The sequence below is a fragment of the Balaenoptera acutorostrata genome, chromosome 3 (genome assembly GCF_949987535.1).
Source record: "Balaenoptera acutorostrata chromosome 3, mBalAcu1.1, whole genome shotgun sequence".
Lineage (NCBI taxonomy): Eukaryota > Metazoa > Chordata > Mammalia > Artiodactyla > Balaenopteridae > Balaenoptera > Balaenoptera acutorostrata.
In genome coordinates, this window is record NC_080066.1 from 78368632 (window position 1) to 78384159 (window position 15528).

The 15528-nt window shown below is 46.3% G+C and overlaps 1 protein-coding gene across 2 annotated transcripts in view; it reads right to left on the reverse strand.

Moving 5' to 3' along the window:
• Window positions 1–15528, reverse strand: part of LIPC (lipase C, hepatic type) — a 174770-nt gene that overhangs the window by 7822 nt on the left and 151420 nt on the right. For both annotated transcript variants that reach the window (XM_007165943.2, XM_057544382.1), the window contains 3 exons: window positions 13755–13988; window positions 11179–11424; window positions 12–129 (listed from right to left, as the gene is read on the reverse strand). In XM_007165943.2, the coding sequence (XP_007166005.1) occupies window positions 12–129; window positions 11179–11424; window positions 13755–13988 (598 nt within the window). The remainder of the gene's footprint in view (window positions 1–11; window positions 130–11178; window positions 11425–13754; window positions 13989–15528) is intronic.

A 15528-nucleotide genomic window follows, 5' to 3' on the forward strand; every position in this document is an offset into this window, starting at 1 on the left:
CTCATACTCACAGAGTGATGGGGATTTTCTGCATTTCCTCTTTTGTTCCGAGGAGTGACATGGCAAAAGTTGGTTCTATTGGTTTCTCAATTTGGTTGATGAACTGAATCTTCAACTGGTAATGATAAACTAGAGGGGAATAGGATGGAGAGGGAGAGAGAAAGATAATTTAAGCAGAAAATTGTAAAATAAAAAATATCATACTTTTAAAATTTAAAAAGCAGAGGGAAAAGTATGGATGAATAGATACCCCATTTTTTTTTCTGGGTGGTAGAATTATGAATGCTTTTTATTTTCCTCTTTTTCCTTCTCTGAGTTTCCTAAATGTCTAAGAGGACTTATGTTTGTATTGGGTTGGCCAAAAAGTTCGTTCTGGTAGTGAATACGTTGTTCTATAAAGTTCTTGGTGAAAATGAAAAAAGTGTCTTTTATTTTTACTTAAAACTGAATGAACTTTTTGGCCAATCCAATAATATAATAAATATTATCCAACAAAAGAAAGCAGAATAGGAGTACAATATATTTGGCATTCTCATCAATTTCCAGATGAATTCTGTTGGACTATTCCATGTATTTGGCAAGGGACCCCTTTCACAAATCAAAGGATATATTGCCTTTTAGGCAGCTGCCAAAAGCAAGAGAACACACTGTCATTTTTACTTTTGCCTGTTTGATGGTGTCAGTTTTGGGGTGAGACAGAGCTCCAGCTAAGAAATATGCCCTAATGACCACAACATTGTGTTCTGGGGCAGTTCCTGGGAACTAGCTCTGTGGGGTTCAACAAGCACATTTTCCAATGGAAATAAGACAACTAGTTCTAGTACCCGGGCCTAAAATTTTTCTATCTTATCAAGTGTCCAGAATGTCCTTCTACTGGGTTGTTCGGAAGAGGGAAATTTATTTTATTCTTCTTTACCTAAATACAGTCTATATTTAATTAATAAAAGCAAACTGCTTACTATAGGACAGGTGTTGTTAAACACTTTACATTGCATCATTACTTATCATAACTACCCTATGAGGAGGGTATTGTTATGATCAGCCCCATTTTATAAAGCAGAAAACCAGGGCCAGAGAGGTGACGTGACCTGCTCAGGGTCACATAGCAGCCTGTGCTCTTGGCCTGGACCCATTGCCTTGATTAGCTTGCATTGTTACACCAACCAGCTGTGGAGCTGTTTTCAAAATTACCCCACCTCATTCCCAAATGACTGACGGCTGCTTAGACTTCTTTTTCTTGCTGTCTCCATATTCTCTAAGTACTTGTAGCACTTGAGCTCCAAGACTGCAAACAGGTTTAATATGGCATGTCAACTTGATTGGTAGGACTGCCTGGGGCCCCATGTTGAGATGGGCTCTGAGACCGTGTGTAGGCTCTTGGGAGGACTGGTGTCTGCCTTGGGCGAAGGATAGGGGATATACGATATACTTGTTGTGTATTTGCTTTTCCTGTTCTAGATAATGATTAATCCACTAATCCTGATACAGTGCTTGCACATAGTAGGTGCTTAATAAACATTTGTGGGATGAAGAACTGACATTTTGCTTGGGAGTATCAGAATGTGCATGAACATTTAGCAAGATGGAAATCACCTCTGAGAATTCAAGATCTGAGTTTCAAGCTTTGTCGTAGAATTCCTTCTGGAAAGGATAGATTATGGAACTAGCCACTTGATTATCCATCCCATGCACCCAACCTGTGGAAATTCACCATCCTCATGAATCAATCTACTTACTCCCAAATGATGCATTTCTGCTGGAGGTTGGTAGCTACACACAAACCTGGCAGCAGCTGTGGCTAATGGTGTGTTGCCAACACCTCAGCTGCAGGGTCCTGGTGTGCCTGTATTGCTGGGTTTCTGGGTTATTTACACAACCCTACCCTTTGGCATAAACCAGTCTTCCCATGTGGGTTTTGCAGTGGGTTGCCTGCAGTGGATTGCCTCCAGTGCCCTGCATAATAGGTGCTCGAATCCTCCAGCCTGGAATACAGTAGTTTGATGCTCTCAAGACTGTGAGGGTTTGGGTGAGAAATAAGAGAAGGGCTATGGGCCCAAGTCCCAGGAAGGGTCCCTAAACCCTTGGATGGCAGCGGTGGAGGCAGGGACTCTGGCCTGTCATCCCAGAAGCCTCTGGAGAGGTCTTACACTATTTGGGGTCTGTCTAGGGGACTCTGTAACAGGTGAACAGTGTTATAAGTTGAACCGAGGCAAAAAGGAAAGATACAGGCCGTAGGCACTGGGGGGTGGGGTGGGCGCAGGATGTGGACAGGATGACGTGAGAGAACTGGCCTTGGGTTAACCCCCAAACAAGCAGGCAGGGCATCTCCCAGAGTATGCAAGAAACACTCATAGCAACCAGTTTAATATGTAGTAACTGGAAATCTACTGATACCCAGCCCAGTGCTAAAAGCCATTGGGGATAGACGAGTAAAAGAATGTAATTAGCAGTATGCATGGTAATAACATAGGCTAACATTTATTTTGTTTACTTGTGCCAGGCACTTTGTATTTATTATCTCATTTAATCCTTACAACAGCTGGTACTATTACTTCATTTTAGAGAAGAGGAAACTGAAGCACAGAGAGGTTAAGCAACTTTTCCAGCATCACACAGCTAGTAAGTAGCATAACTGGGACGTAAGTCCAGGCCACCTGGCTCCAGAACTTGAAGTTTTAAAAATTTATACCCAGGACCAATAGCTTTATATACCCTAAGGAAAAAGTCGAAGTGTGGAAAGAGATTAAAGTTCAAAAATGTCATAACAGAATTATTTAATTAAAAATAAATCAAAAACACCCTAAATATTCACCAATAGAGGAATGACTATGGACTAATAATGACAATTATGATAATTACCATTTAGCTCTTTATTATGTCCCAGATACTGAACTATTGTTTCTCAAAATTATCTTATTTCTTTTACTACAACTTTGTAAGATGCCTACTTTAACCTCCCTTCGCATCATTTTACAAATGAAGAAGCTGAAGCTCAGGAAATTTAAGTAACTTGTCCATTGTCATGCAGCTAAGAACTGGTGAAGTTGCAATTAGACGTTAGTCTGCTGACTCCGAGTTCATGTTCCCAACCACGTGATTTACTCTTATGAAGTGATTAAAAGATATTTTTGGAATGGTTTCAATGCTTATGAAAAAGTGGAAAAAAACCCCAAACAACCATCAGGATACAAATTGGACATCTAACATGAGACTAATTCTAATAAAACAGCATACAGAGTAGGAGAGAGATTCACAAAAGTATTAAGTGATTTTCTCTGGAGAGGGGAGAGAGGTAATTTTTATTCTCTTCTTTATGCTTTTCTGCAAGTCCCACATTTTCTACAATAAGCATGTATTCTAATTAGACTCTTATTGGAAAAAGAAAAGTTTTTAAAAGTATTAAGAAAGAAAACAGAACCAGAAGCTGTGGTCCTGGCCTTAGAGGAGCTTGCAGCTGGGAAGCAGAGTGACTTCTGTGACCCTTGTCACCTTCTGCCTAGTCTCACGGGCATCCGTGTCCATGGATCTTATCTCCCTGAGGGCAGCCTTGGGGTCATATTAACGCTTGTATCTCCACAAGTCACACATCAGGCATCTAAGGAGTGCTTCTGAGGCTTTTTGTGTGAAAGCAAGGCAGGACCAAAACAGTTGCCTTAAAGAGCCTAATTGTGAATAGGAATAATCAAAAAATTGCTTTCATTTTTTGAGATCCTACTACGCATCAGGCTACATACTAAGTGCTTTACAGACATTACTTTTGTCCTCGTAACAAGACTAAATAAAGATAACATGTGGTGAGACTCCATTTTCTACACCTACCCCTGCTCTCCCCATCCAGCTCTGAACCCCAGGAAGTGACCCCACGGCCTCATCTCCTGGCTGCCTTGCAGGATGGTTTCTGGTTGCGATTGACCCACTGGGGAGGCACCAGCAGGAGATCAGGGCACAGAAGAGAGAGGTCAGGGTGTTTTTCTCTCTGTTCCCTCCTGCTTTGAAGACTGACTGCAGAGGAACTGTGCTCCATGATGAGCTGCTATCAGCAGCCTCTCCTCCCCACAGCTCCTGTTCTCTTGGGCTGTTCCTTCTCCTTACTTCTCCCAGAGGCTGGCTGTTAGATCTGGGGTGCATCAACAGCCCATGTTGCTTTCCTTAGTATCACCCACCCTCTCTAAGGAGTCCTGCCTGCTCTCTTTAGTTGATCCAGGTGAATGGAGTCCTGTTTTCTGCTGAGACCTCGACAGATAGGGTGTCAATGATCCTGGTAAATTACAGATAAGGAAGCAGAGATTTGGAGACGGGTGCAAGGTGACCCAGATAGTTAGAAGTGGAGCAGACTTTTTTTTTTTAACATCTTTATTGGAGTATAATTGCTTTACAATGGTGTGTTAGTTTCTGCTGTATAACAAAGTGAATCAGCTATATGTATACATATATCCCCATATCTCCTCCCTCTTGCATCTCCCTCCCACCATCCCTATCCCACCCCTCTAGGTGGTCACAAAGCACCGAGCTGATCTCCCTGTGCTATGCGGCTGCTTCCCACTAGCTATCTATTTTACATTTAGCGTGTATATATATCAATGCTACTCTCTCACTTTGGTGGAGCAGACTTTGAACACAGATGTCTGGTCTGATTCCAAAAGACCCTTCCCACTGTGTCCTGGGGTTCCGGTTCTAGCAAGCTGAAGCTGCCCTTTGAAAGCAAAGAGCAAACAGCCCCTGAAGAAAAGCCGCAGTCTAAACCTGCCTCCAATAAAGCCACCAAGACAAAGTGCCTGCCAGCTCTGACCCACTGACATCCATCCTGGGCTATCACTGCTGCAGATTCCTGCCTGCTGCCTGTCTGCTGAATGTCCAGCCCCAGAGCTGGGATAAATGTTTCACGTCCCTGCACTGGAGATGGGTTTTTGTCTTCCTTTGCTCTTAAAATATGAGTAGGAAGAGACGGATTTCCACATCTGAGATGCCATGGTTCTACGATTCTGGGGGAAGGGGTTGGCTTTGATGATTGCAAAGGTCCCTTTAGCTCTCACATCCTATGGATGAGAATTACCTGTGTCCTGCAGTGTCTCCCTGGGGTGGGACCTGTGCAGGAGGTCAGAACCTCCAAAGGTGTGTAAGCCTGAGTGAGGCGGGCTGTGGAGGGCGCCTGTGTCTGCAGGAGTGTGATGGTCAAACCCATCACACATTGATAGCACAAGGAATCCCTTTTAACCTGCACTAGGAAAGCCACTTATGGGGAGAAATCTTGAAATTAATTTTTTAAAATACATAAGAGACTTTCATATTCAGATCTAATTATTTGTTCTTATTTTGGATTTTGTAAGTGTTTTTCCTTAAAAAAAGAAAAAAGACAATTTGCTTCTTATTCCTCCCCCCCACCCCCCAGGACAATGATGCTGTTACAAAGATTAAGGAAAAAAGGGTGAATAATTTTTCTCACTTTACCTTATGGCATGTTTAATAAGGATTTTAAAAAATGATTTAGGGAAATGCTTTTGATCCTGTGACTGCAAGGAGGCCAGCACAACGTGTTCCTCAGTTCAGGCAGGAGAAATTATTTCAGGTCTTAAAGATGAAAAGCATGAAATAGTCTATTAACCCTGAATGAGATCAGGCAAAATCAAACCTGGAGCAGAGATGTGAGGCCTCTGGAGATTCTCCTCACCAGAGAGTCTGCCTGGGGTTCAACGACCCTAAAAACCCTGGATCCTAATCTTGTGTGGACCCCACTGGTGCCACTTAAAAAAAAAAAAGTTTCTTTTTACAAGGGAGCCACTGTGAGCACCAGGTTATGGAATTTATAAAAAGGGAATATTTTTTCCTTTTTTTTGGTCTCATGGAAAAAATGATTCTGAATCATTAGGTACTGGACCTGGGAGACATTATGACTCTTTACAAACATCAAAGAGGCCTTTTTTGTTTTGAATGTATAGATTTTTTTCTCATGGAGATGGTAAGAATGAGATCTTGTGTTTTCTTGCAGCACCAAGGTCTTCTTCCTAGATCTCAAATGCCTCTAATCCGAGAGGGAGGCTGAACATCATGGAACTGAGAGGCCCAATGATGGTCTCATGCAGGGGGTTAATGTACGAGCAGCCAGCACTAGCAGGGGCTGGTTGAATGAACTCAGAACAGGCTCAAGGGAAGTCGAGAAGGGGTTTTATAAGCCTATGTGTGTGTGCGTGTATGTACTTAGGTTGGGGACTAAATTTGGGCTCAACAGTACTGCCCCATTTACGTGATGCTGATGTCACAAGATTGGATGCTTGCCCCTTCTATGGGTAGTTTCCTCCTCTGCTGGGGGTGGAGATGGGGGAGCGTGTGTGTATGTGTGTATGTGTGGGAAGGCCAGGGAGTATTGTGTTGTGTGTGTGTATGGGATGGAAATAAGCACCCTTGACTGAGAGATAGGAGCCTCCTGGTACCATCAAGAGGTCTTCAGCCCTCATCAGCTTTCTGGACCTCAGTTTCCTCATCTGTAAAATGGGTATTAAAAGCCCTCTCACAGGGTTGTTGTGAGGATGTGATGAGATGGTATGTAAAAGTGCCTGGCTTCTAGAAGGTGTCGACCATCCTATGTGCAGGACTGACCAGCACAGTGGGCGGAGTGAGTCCACCCCCAGGTGCCAGGGTTAGTGGTTCTCCCTCATGCCGGTCCACACACAGTCACTTCGTGGCTGAAGAAACTGAGGCCCACATAGGTTTTGCCACAGGGTCAAGGTCATATAGGTGGTTGGCAGCAAAGCCAAATTCTGGACACTCCTTATCCCAATCCCAAGCCTCTGCTCTCTCTACTACACCCATTGCTTCTCTGGAATTCTCCCTGGAAATCAGTGAAAACCTTCCAAAGAAGTAGCTGAGAAAAGCCAAAGGCAAACAGACTCCCCAGGTCACAGTTTGGCTGGTTATCTCACCAACCAGAAGAGTGCTCTCATCAGCTGGAGCGAGTTCCCACCGGGGCCCAGAGTGCAGGGAGAGAGTGCAGGCAGCGGAGGATGGGGAAGAGAGGAGAGACTCAGAAAGAGGAGCCCAAGAGGAGGGATGACTCAGGAGTGAGCTGTCAGTCAACTGGCCTCGGTCCTACACTTAGGAGGCCGTGTGGAGTGAAAGGAACAAGGGCCATGGAATCGGGGAGACCTGGGGTCAAACACTACGTTTGCTCCTCACTAACTGTGTGACTTTGGGAAGGTGATTTAGCTTCTCTGAATCTCAATTTATTTATTTGGAAAATCAGGCATAATCAATCCACCCCCCGCCCCTTCCATCTTTGCCTCTCTCTCTGTCTGTAGGTTGTTGTGAGGATTAAATGATACATGAGATAATTGATGCAACACATCCAACGTGGTGTCTGGACAGAGTAAGCCCCCCTGAGTGCTGCTTCCTTCTCTTCCACACAGTTACCTCCTCTAACTGCTATGAGGATTAAATTAGATAAGATGCTTGCTAAGCAGGACTTCATACAGGTTTGTTTCCCACCCCCTTCTCTTAAAAAAAAAAAGGGCTCCCAAACTAGCAAAGGTTCCTCCTGAGAGACAGAATGGAAGTAGGCGATAAATTGCCTCATTTCACTCAGCGACTATTTCCCATTCTCTTCTGCTACTGCTGTCCTCTTCAGCGTTTATCCGAGTTCTGGCGTACGGTTGTAGAAAACAGATCCTTTGATGGTTTTGTCAAAATATCTTGGGAGCCAGAGGAATGAGGGCCAAGTTAGTCATCCTTTGTGCAGCTACAATCGGGAGGGGATGTTTATCTTGCCCAGCCAGACCCTGCACTAAAATATATAGTACAATTAGATGTCCTTGAAAAATATGGATTGTGGGTTCTCTGTAACCAGGGTTGGGCAAGTCTGTTCCTTTATGAATCTATAAGTATTCATCAAATGCTGGAGGTGGCCACTGAAATAGACTCTGGGGGCCCAAGTCACAGATGATCGTGGCCATGATGGGTGAAGAAGGGTGCAGTTATGGTGGCCTAGATTAAAGACTTGATGCCAGCACCATCAATAGAACTTTCTGGATGGAAATGGTCTATTTCTGAACTCTCTGATATGGCAGCCACATATTTGAGCGTTTGAAATGTGGCTAGTATGACTGAGGATTCAAGTTTGTGATTTTATTTTAAGTAATTTATATAGCCACATAAGGTTAGCAGCGACCATATAGGGCGATGTAGCATTATACAGACTGCAGCATCCCACGAGCAGCCGCTTTCACATAGGTGCGAGTCTCATCTGGGCATAATTTCCAGCTGTACCCAGGGTAGCTTGATGTGACCGCAGGCATGTGACTCCCCACCAGTGAGTCAAATTAGGCTGCGCAGATTAGGACTTTGCTCCCTGGAAGGGCTGAGGTGGATCTGGGGAGAATTTGGAGGGCCCAGAGAAGACCAGGGTGCAGTGCAGGCTGCAGCCCATCACTGGAATCTGTCTGGGGCTGGAGGTTTGGGTTCGGACCAGTGTCAGGCAGTCTTGTCTCATAGTCCCATCTCCATAGCACTGGCCCCATAGATCTTATCTTCATTGGATATCCCTGGAGCAAGATGAGACGCTGGTGATAAAGAGACCCAAGTGTTGTTGTTAGGGGAACTACTGACCGAAACTGCCCACCCTGGCCAGACCCTAGAGTAACCATTTGCATGAGTTATCTTACAACATGAGGTCCTGGTAAGGAACGTGGAGCTAACAAGCCACCACCAACTGAAAGAATTTGGGAAAGGTCAAAAGGAGAGAGGAGACACCAGTCCATGTGTCCTACCAACCTCCCAGAATCCTTCTCACTGGAATCCATCTTGGCTGAGCAATGCGTGCACCACCAGGAAAGACCCTGAGTCAGAATGATTGGCCGGAGACAAGCCGGAAACTAACCCCATCACGATAAAACCCGGGACTGCGAGCCCCGTGGCACAGCAGTTCTCCTGGGTTCCCTTACCCTGCTGCTCTCCGCCCGGACGCCCCTTCCCAATAAAGTCTCTTGCTTTGTCAGCACGTGTGTCTCCCTGGACAGTTCATTTCCGAGGGTTAGGCAAGAGCCCACTCTCGGGCCCTGGAAGGGGTCCCCCTTCCTGCAACATTGTCTCCAAGGGACTCATCATCTGTCTTCCTGGGACAGCATTTAGCATGCAGCTTGTGCGAGGGGGTTGGTCTCCCCTGAGGCCCCCTGAGGGAGGGCCTCTGCCTACCCTGGCTCCATTTATGCTTGAAGAATAAATGATGGCCTGGCACAGTGGCTTTGGCAGCTGCTGGATGAGATAGTGATGCCCTAATGCGATTCCTTGGTCCTCCTTCACAGGAAAGGGGTCCCTGTGAGTTCACACCAGCACCGTGTGGTGATTGGGCATCTGGGGTCCTGGGCAAAGGGAAAAACTCAGCCTGGCTTGTACCTACTGCTCTTCCCTCCCCCTCTTCCTTCTCTTGACGCTCTCGCCTCCCTCCCCCATCTCCACGCCCCCCAGGAGATGACCTCTGGCAGGACCCAGTCCCTCACTTCAGATGCACAGCCCTGCCTTGGAAGGTGAAAAATGATGCTCTTTCTTTCCAGCTGACCGCAAGGAGAAAGCAAGATCCTCCCCCACCTCTCCTCCTTCCCTCACCCCCATAGACAGACCATGGGCAGGTTACCAAGGTAAATATCACTAGACTAGTTGTTTGCAGGCCTGAGTCTAAATGCTGGCTCTGCCCCCAAGAATTCCTCTTGTGTCCCTGGGCAAATGATTCTCCTGCATCTGGGCCTCTGTTTTCCCATCTGTGAAATGGTGGAGTTGAACAGTTTTTTGAAATGCTAACATTCCAGGATTAAAGTAGATCTGGTAAAATGTGATTATCTGAGAGGCTTAATCACTCCAGGCAGCTTTGCCATTTAAAAGAGGAGCTGGTTAGCCCGAATGAGTGTCTAATTGGCAGCCTGCAGCGGGGGCGCTCCCTGAAGCAGGAGGCCTTCCAAATCCCCTCACCGTGCCACGGGTATCACGGGTTCCGCCACCCCTCAAGGACAGACAGCTGAGGGGACCCTCTGCCCCTCAGGGAAGAAAGATCCTGCCCTCGCTCCAAGTGCTCTCAGAAGCTATCAGACGCTCCATCTGATTTCTGTCATTCCTGGGACTCAGGGAAGGGAAATCTGGCTGGAGAGCAAAAGTTCAGATAAACAGAAGAATCCTGTGCCTAAAAAATAAGCCGCCTGGGAGCTTGAACTTGGGAGTGTGGTAATGAAAGGAACACCAGCCTGGGAGTCAGAGGGACCTGGGTTCCAGGCCTCCTTCCAGGCTAAGCCTGCCAACCTCGCTTGGCTGCTGTGGGCACCATGAGGAGTCGATGGATACATGTAATGTTTTTGTGTAAAACGCAGTGCAAAGGCAAAGTGCTACTGACAGCGTGTTCACCTTCTGCATACAAATATCTGCACGGTAACAAGCAAACAGCACCAGGCTTCTCCCAGTGACGCGAGCATGTGCTGTGAACAGTAAGATGCTAAATCATTCCAGAGCTGTTTTAAGGATTAGGCAGAAATGTTAAAGGCAACAGATGTTGGCTTGTTCCCTCCAGGAGGATTTAGGCTTTAGTGGAGTATTTCTCTGCTGGCTTCAGCCCAAATCATGGCCACAGCCCTTTCTCTGACCTCCTGTTCAACCCAGCAAGAAGAAGGGGCTCAGTTTCTCCCCTGAGGTTGAGAAGCGGAACTTCTTCTAGGGAGGGCCTCAATAGAACAATGATCTCTTGTAAGACGAGCTGATTCAAACGTTAGGGGAAATGAGGAAGCACAGATACAGCGTGGAGCCCAGGTTTTTCCTGGAAGCCATGAGCAGAGATGAAAGCACTGGCTTCCAGTCTGAGTTTGGGGAAGTCACCAGGGCCCTGAACAATGAGACCTGGGTGGTCAAGGTAATTGCTCAAGGCCTTCTGGATCTAGTATTCTAGGGGACCATGATATTGGATGAAGTACAGCCAACCCAAGGATTGTTCCAGAAAGTATCAAGCTTTCTCCTCCAGCACTTGGCAGTGAGGAAGCCACATTCTTGGGTAAAGAGAGAGGCTGTGTCATCATCACGGTCTGGAATCTGTGCAGGGTCAAAACCACTAAAATAACAGAGCCTGAAGTAGTTCCAGCAAAAGACTTCAGGGAACTTCTGAACCTTCAGACAAGTGGCTGCATTCTGCCCTTCTGAAGGCTCTCCTGCACTCACCTTTGAATGGGGATTGGGCTTGAGTCACCAGGAAGAGGCTCTTGCTCTTCTTGCTTTGCTGCTCCTGGCGGGCATAGTAGCCCAGCGTGTTGCAGCGGCCCTTCTTACAGCTCAGGCACAGGCCCTGGCTGAAGCTGTCCATGTCCTTGCACGGGTAGGCCGTGCTCTGCATATCAGCGTGCAGCAAGGAGTCGATGAAGAGGTGCACCGACCGCTCATGGGCACATTTGATGGTCTGGGTGATGGCTGGAACACAGGGCAAGAAGGACATTAGCATCCCTTTATCTGAAGGATCACCTTGTTTCTCAGTGCAGAGTACCAGCACATCAGGAAGGAGGAGGAGAGTGCTGAGGTCAACCCGCTGACTACACTGGGTGTGATAACTGACTGAACACTACACAAAGGGTAGACGCCCTGCAGTCACTTAGTGCGGAGGCATCATCTCAGGCTCCAGGGGGCTGCTGAGGGCACCCTGTATGTTACAGTAGGTGTTTTAATAGGAGCCCCAAGTCACTAAGAAAATATTGAATTATTTAAGCAAGTGGGGTAGTGTAATTCATTTTGGAAATATTTTAATCTCAAATGGTTAAAAATGCACAATTGCTGATGCTTTAAGGGTGAGTTAGCAGAACAGGCTTGTGCGGAATGCCTCTTTTCTTAATAAAGCTGGGTAAACCAGTGCCCAGGCAATCTTGGGACTTGGCTCATGGTCTGGTGAGAGCTGAGGCCTCCCCAACCATGTCTGCCTTCTGTCCCAAAGCAGCCACTGCATGCCCTAAGATAACTGGCCTGTACAACCAGCATGGGGATTGGCTTCAAGAAGGACATATCCCAGTGACCAGGTCTGAATGGGCCTAACCCAAAACAAGTTTAGGAGGTTTATATACCAAGGATTTTGACCTTTTTTGGGGGGGGGGGTTTGTTTTTGTGTCTCCAAATCTTAACAATCTTTAGTAAAGTTTTCTCTAGGAATGTTGAGGAACCACCACGAGATGTGACAAGAACCTCATGTGAAGGTGGAGCACAGGTAACTTTGCCAAAAGCTGTTTGCCCAGGATTAGTCATCTCAGTTCTTGGTCACTAGGGGCTATATTTGTTGAGCACTCACTATTCGGCAGGTACTACACTGAGTGCCTCCCCAGATCTTCAATACAGCTCCTTGAGGCAGCTGTTACGAGTGAGGAAACTGAGTTTCAAAGACATTAACTCACTCACTCACTCAAGCTCACCTAGCCAGGAGGTGGTGAGGATGGTAAAGCAGTTACCAACTGACCAAGTTAACATGTTCACCCCAGAATGGGATCATTTGCAAACATAAGGGTGAAGAAAACTGAGAAAAACCATACCAAGGGTGGGCAAGGTAAATAAATATCCTTGGTTCCATCATTCTGAAGTGTAGCACAAAAGATGAAATGGCAGTAATTGGTCAGAGATGTATTTACCAGGCAACTAGCTAATAAACACCATCCTAGGGGTCTGTGTTGAGCTTAGGGAGGGTGTAAATCTGGGAACAGGGCTGGATGGTCACCAGGAACTGCTGGTGACTAGAGGGCGATGACTGGAGAGAGATGTAAGGAATGATAAGGGGAAGTTCCCAGAAGGTTCTCTCAGGCGTGGCCAGGTGGAAAGCTGGGAGTCCAGCCAAAATGAGATAGTATCCAGTGTGAAGGTCATTCTGATACAGGAGACGTGAAGGTGGTGATGTAATCACGAGATAGTGTGTGCTCAGCTCAGTTTCAGATGATTGGGGCAAGATGGTGGTATGTGGGGGTCGGGGGGGTCTCCAGTTGGCTTAGAGTGAGTTGGCATGTCTTAATCAGGATATTATTTTACAATAATGAGAAACTTGGAATGCCTATGAAATGTATGGTTTTTGCTCACATTTCTGTTCTTTAATCCAGGGCCTGTTATCAATGTGCGTGTTAATGTTTTGGTTTTAGGGTTTGAGAGAGAAGGGGGATCACAACCCAGATAATGCCATATTCAGTTTCTGCCCTGAGACAAAGGAAGTCACAAGGACCTATTTAGAGCTGAACATCTAATTGGAAGAATCTCAATAATGAATGTCCTGTAGGGTCAGCTGATTAAACCTCACGGGGGTTGGAAGAGTTCTTCCCACTCTTGTGAGACCAAGGATCAAGAAACCATGATCTATTAAGTGGATCATCATAGGGCCCAGAATAGACGAAGCCCCCTGAGTGAGGAAGCTTCCAGAGAAAGAGGAAGAACCACAGGCATCAGGGCTCAACTTTCAGAAGGGCTGATACCCTGGGAGAGACTTCGCTGGGTACACTGAGTGGGGTAAGAAGCGGGGACTCCTAGTGGTGCCCCTCAGCTCATCCTCAGCACCTGAGCTCCAGGGACCACTGCCTGTGAAGAGGAAGGGCTTGGGGGGAGCGGCAGTCCTCACCTACTCCCACAGGCCCCCTCTCTGGGTGGACTTGGTGACCATTCACCCTGGGCCCCACCCTTGCCACACTCTTCTCAGAATCTTGCAGATTAGACACCACTGGATCCAGAGACCCCATCAGTTGTGGGGAATGTAAACCAGCGTAGGCTAGTGTCTTCTTTCTCACCATTTAAGCCGTGCTTGGCGATATGTTTGTAGAGCTCTAGGAAGTGGCATCCAGGCTGGTAGGAGCCCCCGTTGGGGTAGAAGTCATAGTGTGCTATGGGCTGTTTGATGCCCACACTCAGGCCCATGTGCTCCTGGGTAAAGGTGTGAATGGCATCCACGAAATTGGCGTCATCTGGTGAAAGCCGGTCATTGGGGGAAGCTCTTTTAAACAAAAGGCCCGCAGCATCCAGCCCTAACAGGAAAGCAAGGGGAAGGGTTAGGTCAGAGCAAGAGGAGAGGAGAAGAAATGCTCTTTTTACCTTTTTCATGTTATTACACATTCATGAGCTAGCAGGAAGAAGAAAATCCTAGGGCATAATCTTTCTCTCGAAAATCTTGCCATAACTTTTTCGCAGTAAAACTGTAGTAATTCATGGCACTAAAAATCGGACACGGGCTGGTTATTATCTATGGGGAAAAGAGGTTTGCAGGACCTATCCAGTGGTAGAAATAAGGTTATAAGGGAATGCTTGATTTATTTAAGCCAATCAATTTTAAGTACCTCTCAAGCTACTTTCAAGAGCATCTGTTTGCATATAAGAAAACCACTGTGCTTATTGTAAGTAGTTCTAACTTATCCATCAAAGAAAGAATTTATTTGCCTGCATGTTGTCAATAATTTCCCTAAACAAGCTGGCTTTTCCCTACACTAATGTCACTTCATTGGAATGTTCAGAACCGCCTTGGGACATTACTGTTCTCTGGGAAAAATGTTGTGAGCAAATAGGACTGCTCACAGCTCTGGTCCTTAAGTGACAGATATGTTTGCATGAAACAAGTGGCAGCTCCTGGCTGATGGTAGCTGGGAAGTATTTATGCACTCAAGGTTTTTTTCTCTGTCTTTCTTCCTTTACCTTCTCTGGAGGACCCTTTGTTGTCCCGTATCAGTCCTGGCTTCCATCACTGTTGGGGGTGAAGGAATTGACAGGGGACCATGACAGTCCCTGCTCTCTAGCCCTCACCCGTAGTTACAAATAAAGGAAGTGATTTATATTCCTTTCTTCGTCAGGCTGACTCTGAGATGACAACAGAGTAATTAGCGGTCCTGTTGCTTCTGATATGTGTGGGCCTGGCTAATAATGCCTGATGTGGCCCGTGACACCAGCCGGCGTGGAGAGGGTCCTGGGCCCAGTGCCGCCTCTCTGCAGTTCTGACTTAGCCTTCTAGGCCTGGTTTGTCTGTGAAGGACCTCACTGGACTTCTGTGGAAGGTTCTTGTGTGGGAGGTCTGCTCACCCCCAGGCTACTGAGGGCGCCAAATACTGATCCATGGATCAGGCCTCCCCCGTCACCAGCAAGATGAAAAAAAAAAAAAAAAAAAGGACCAGAAAATGAGTTCTCATCAGGACAAATTTGCTTCGTTTAAATGTCTGCCATTATCCCTATCATTTTTCAGTGTTAAAATAAATCTCTTCTTTTATGAAGGAATGGTAATAGTAGATAGTAGTTGCCAAAAATGTTCTTTCTTGATAAAATAAAAGGTCACAGCAATGTTATTCATCTTACATTTTGTTGGAATTGTTTTCGCTTGTGAAATATTGTTTTAGGCTGATGGGTCTTGAAGGATGAGCAGGAGTTTGGTAGGGAGACTAGGGCTTGGTTTTCCAGGCAAAGGGAAAAGTGACTGCAAAGGCCCAAAAGCACAAAAGGCCATGGCGCGTTTGTAGAGTGGAGAAAAATCTAGTGTCACAGAAGCCTAGAACTACAAGAAGGGAACAGTGGGAGGAGAAGCTG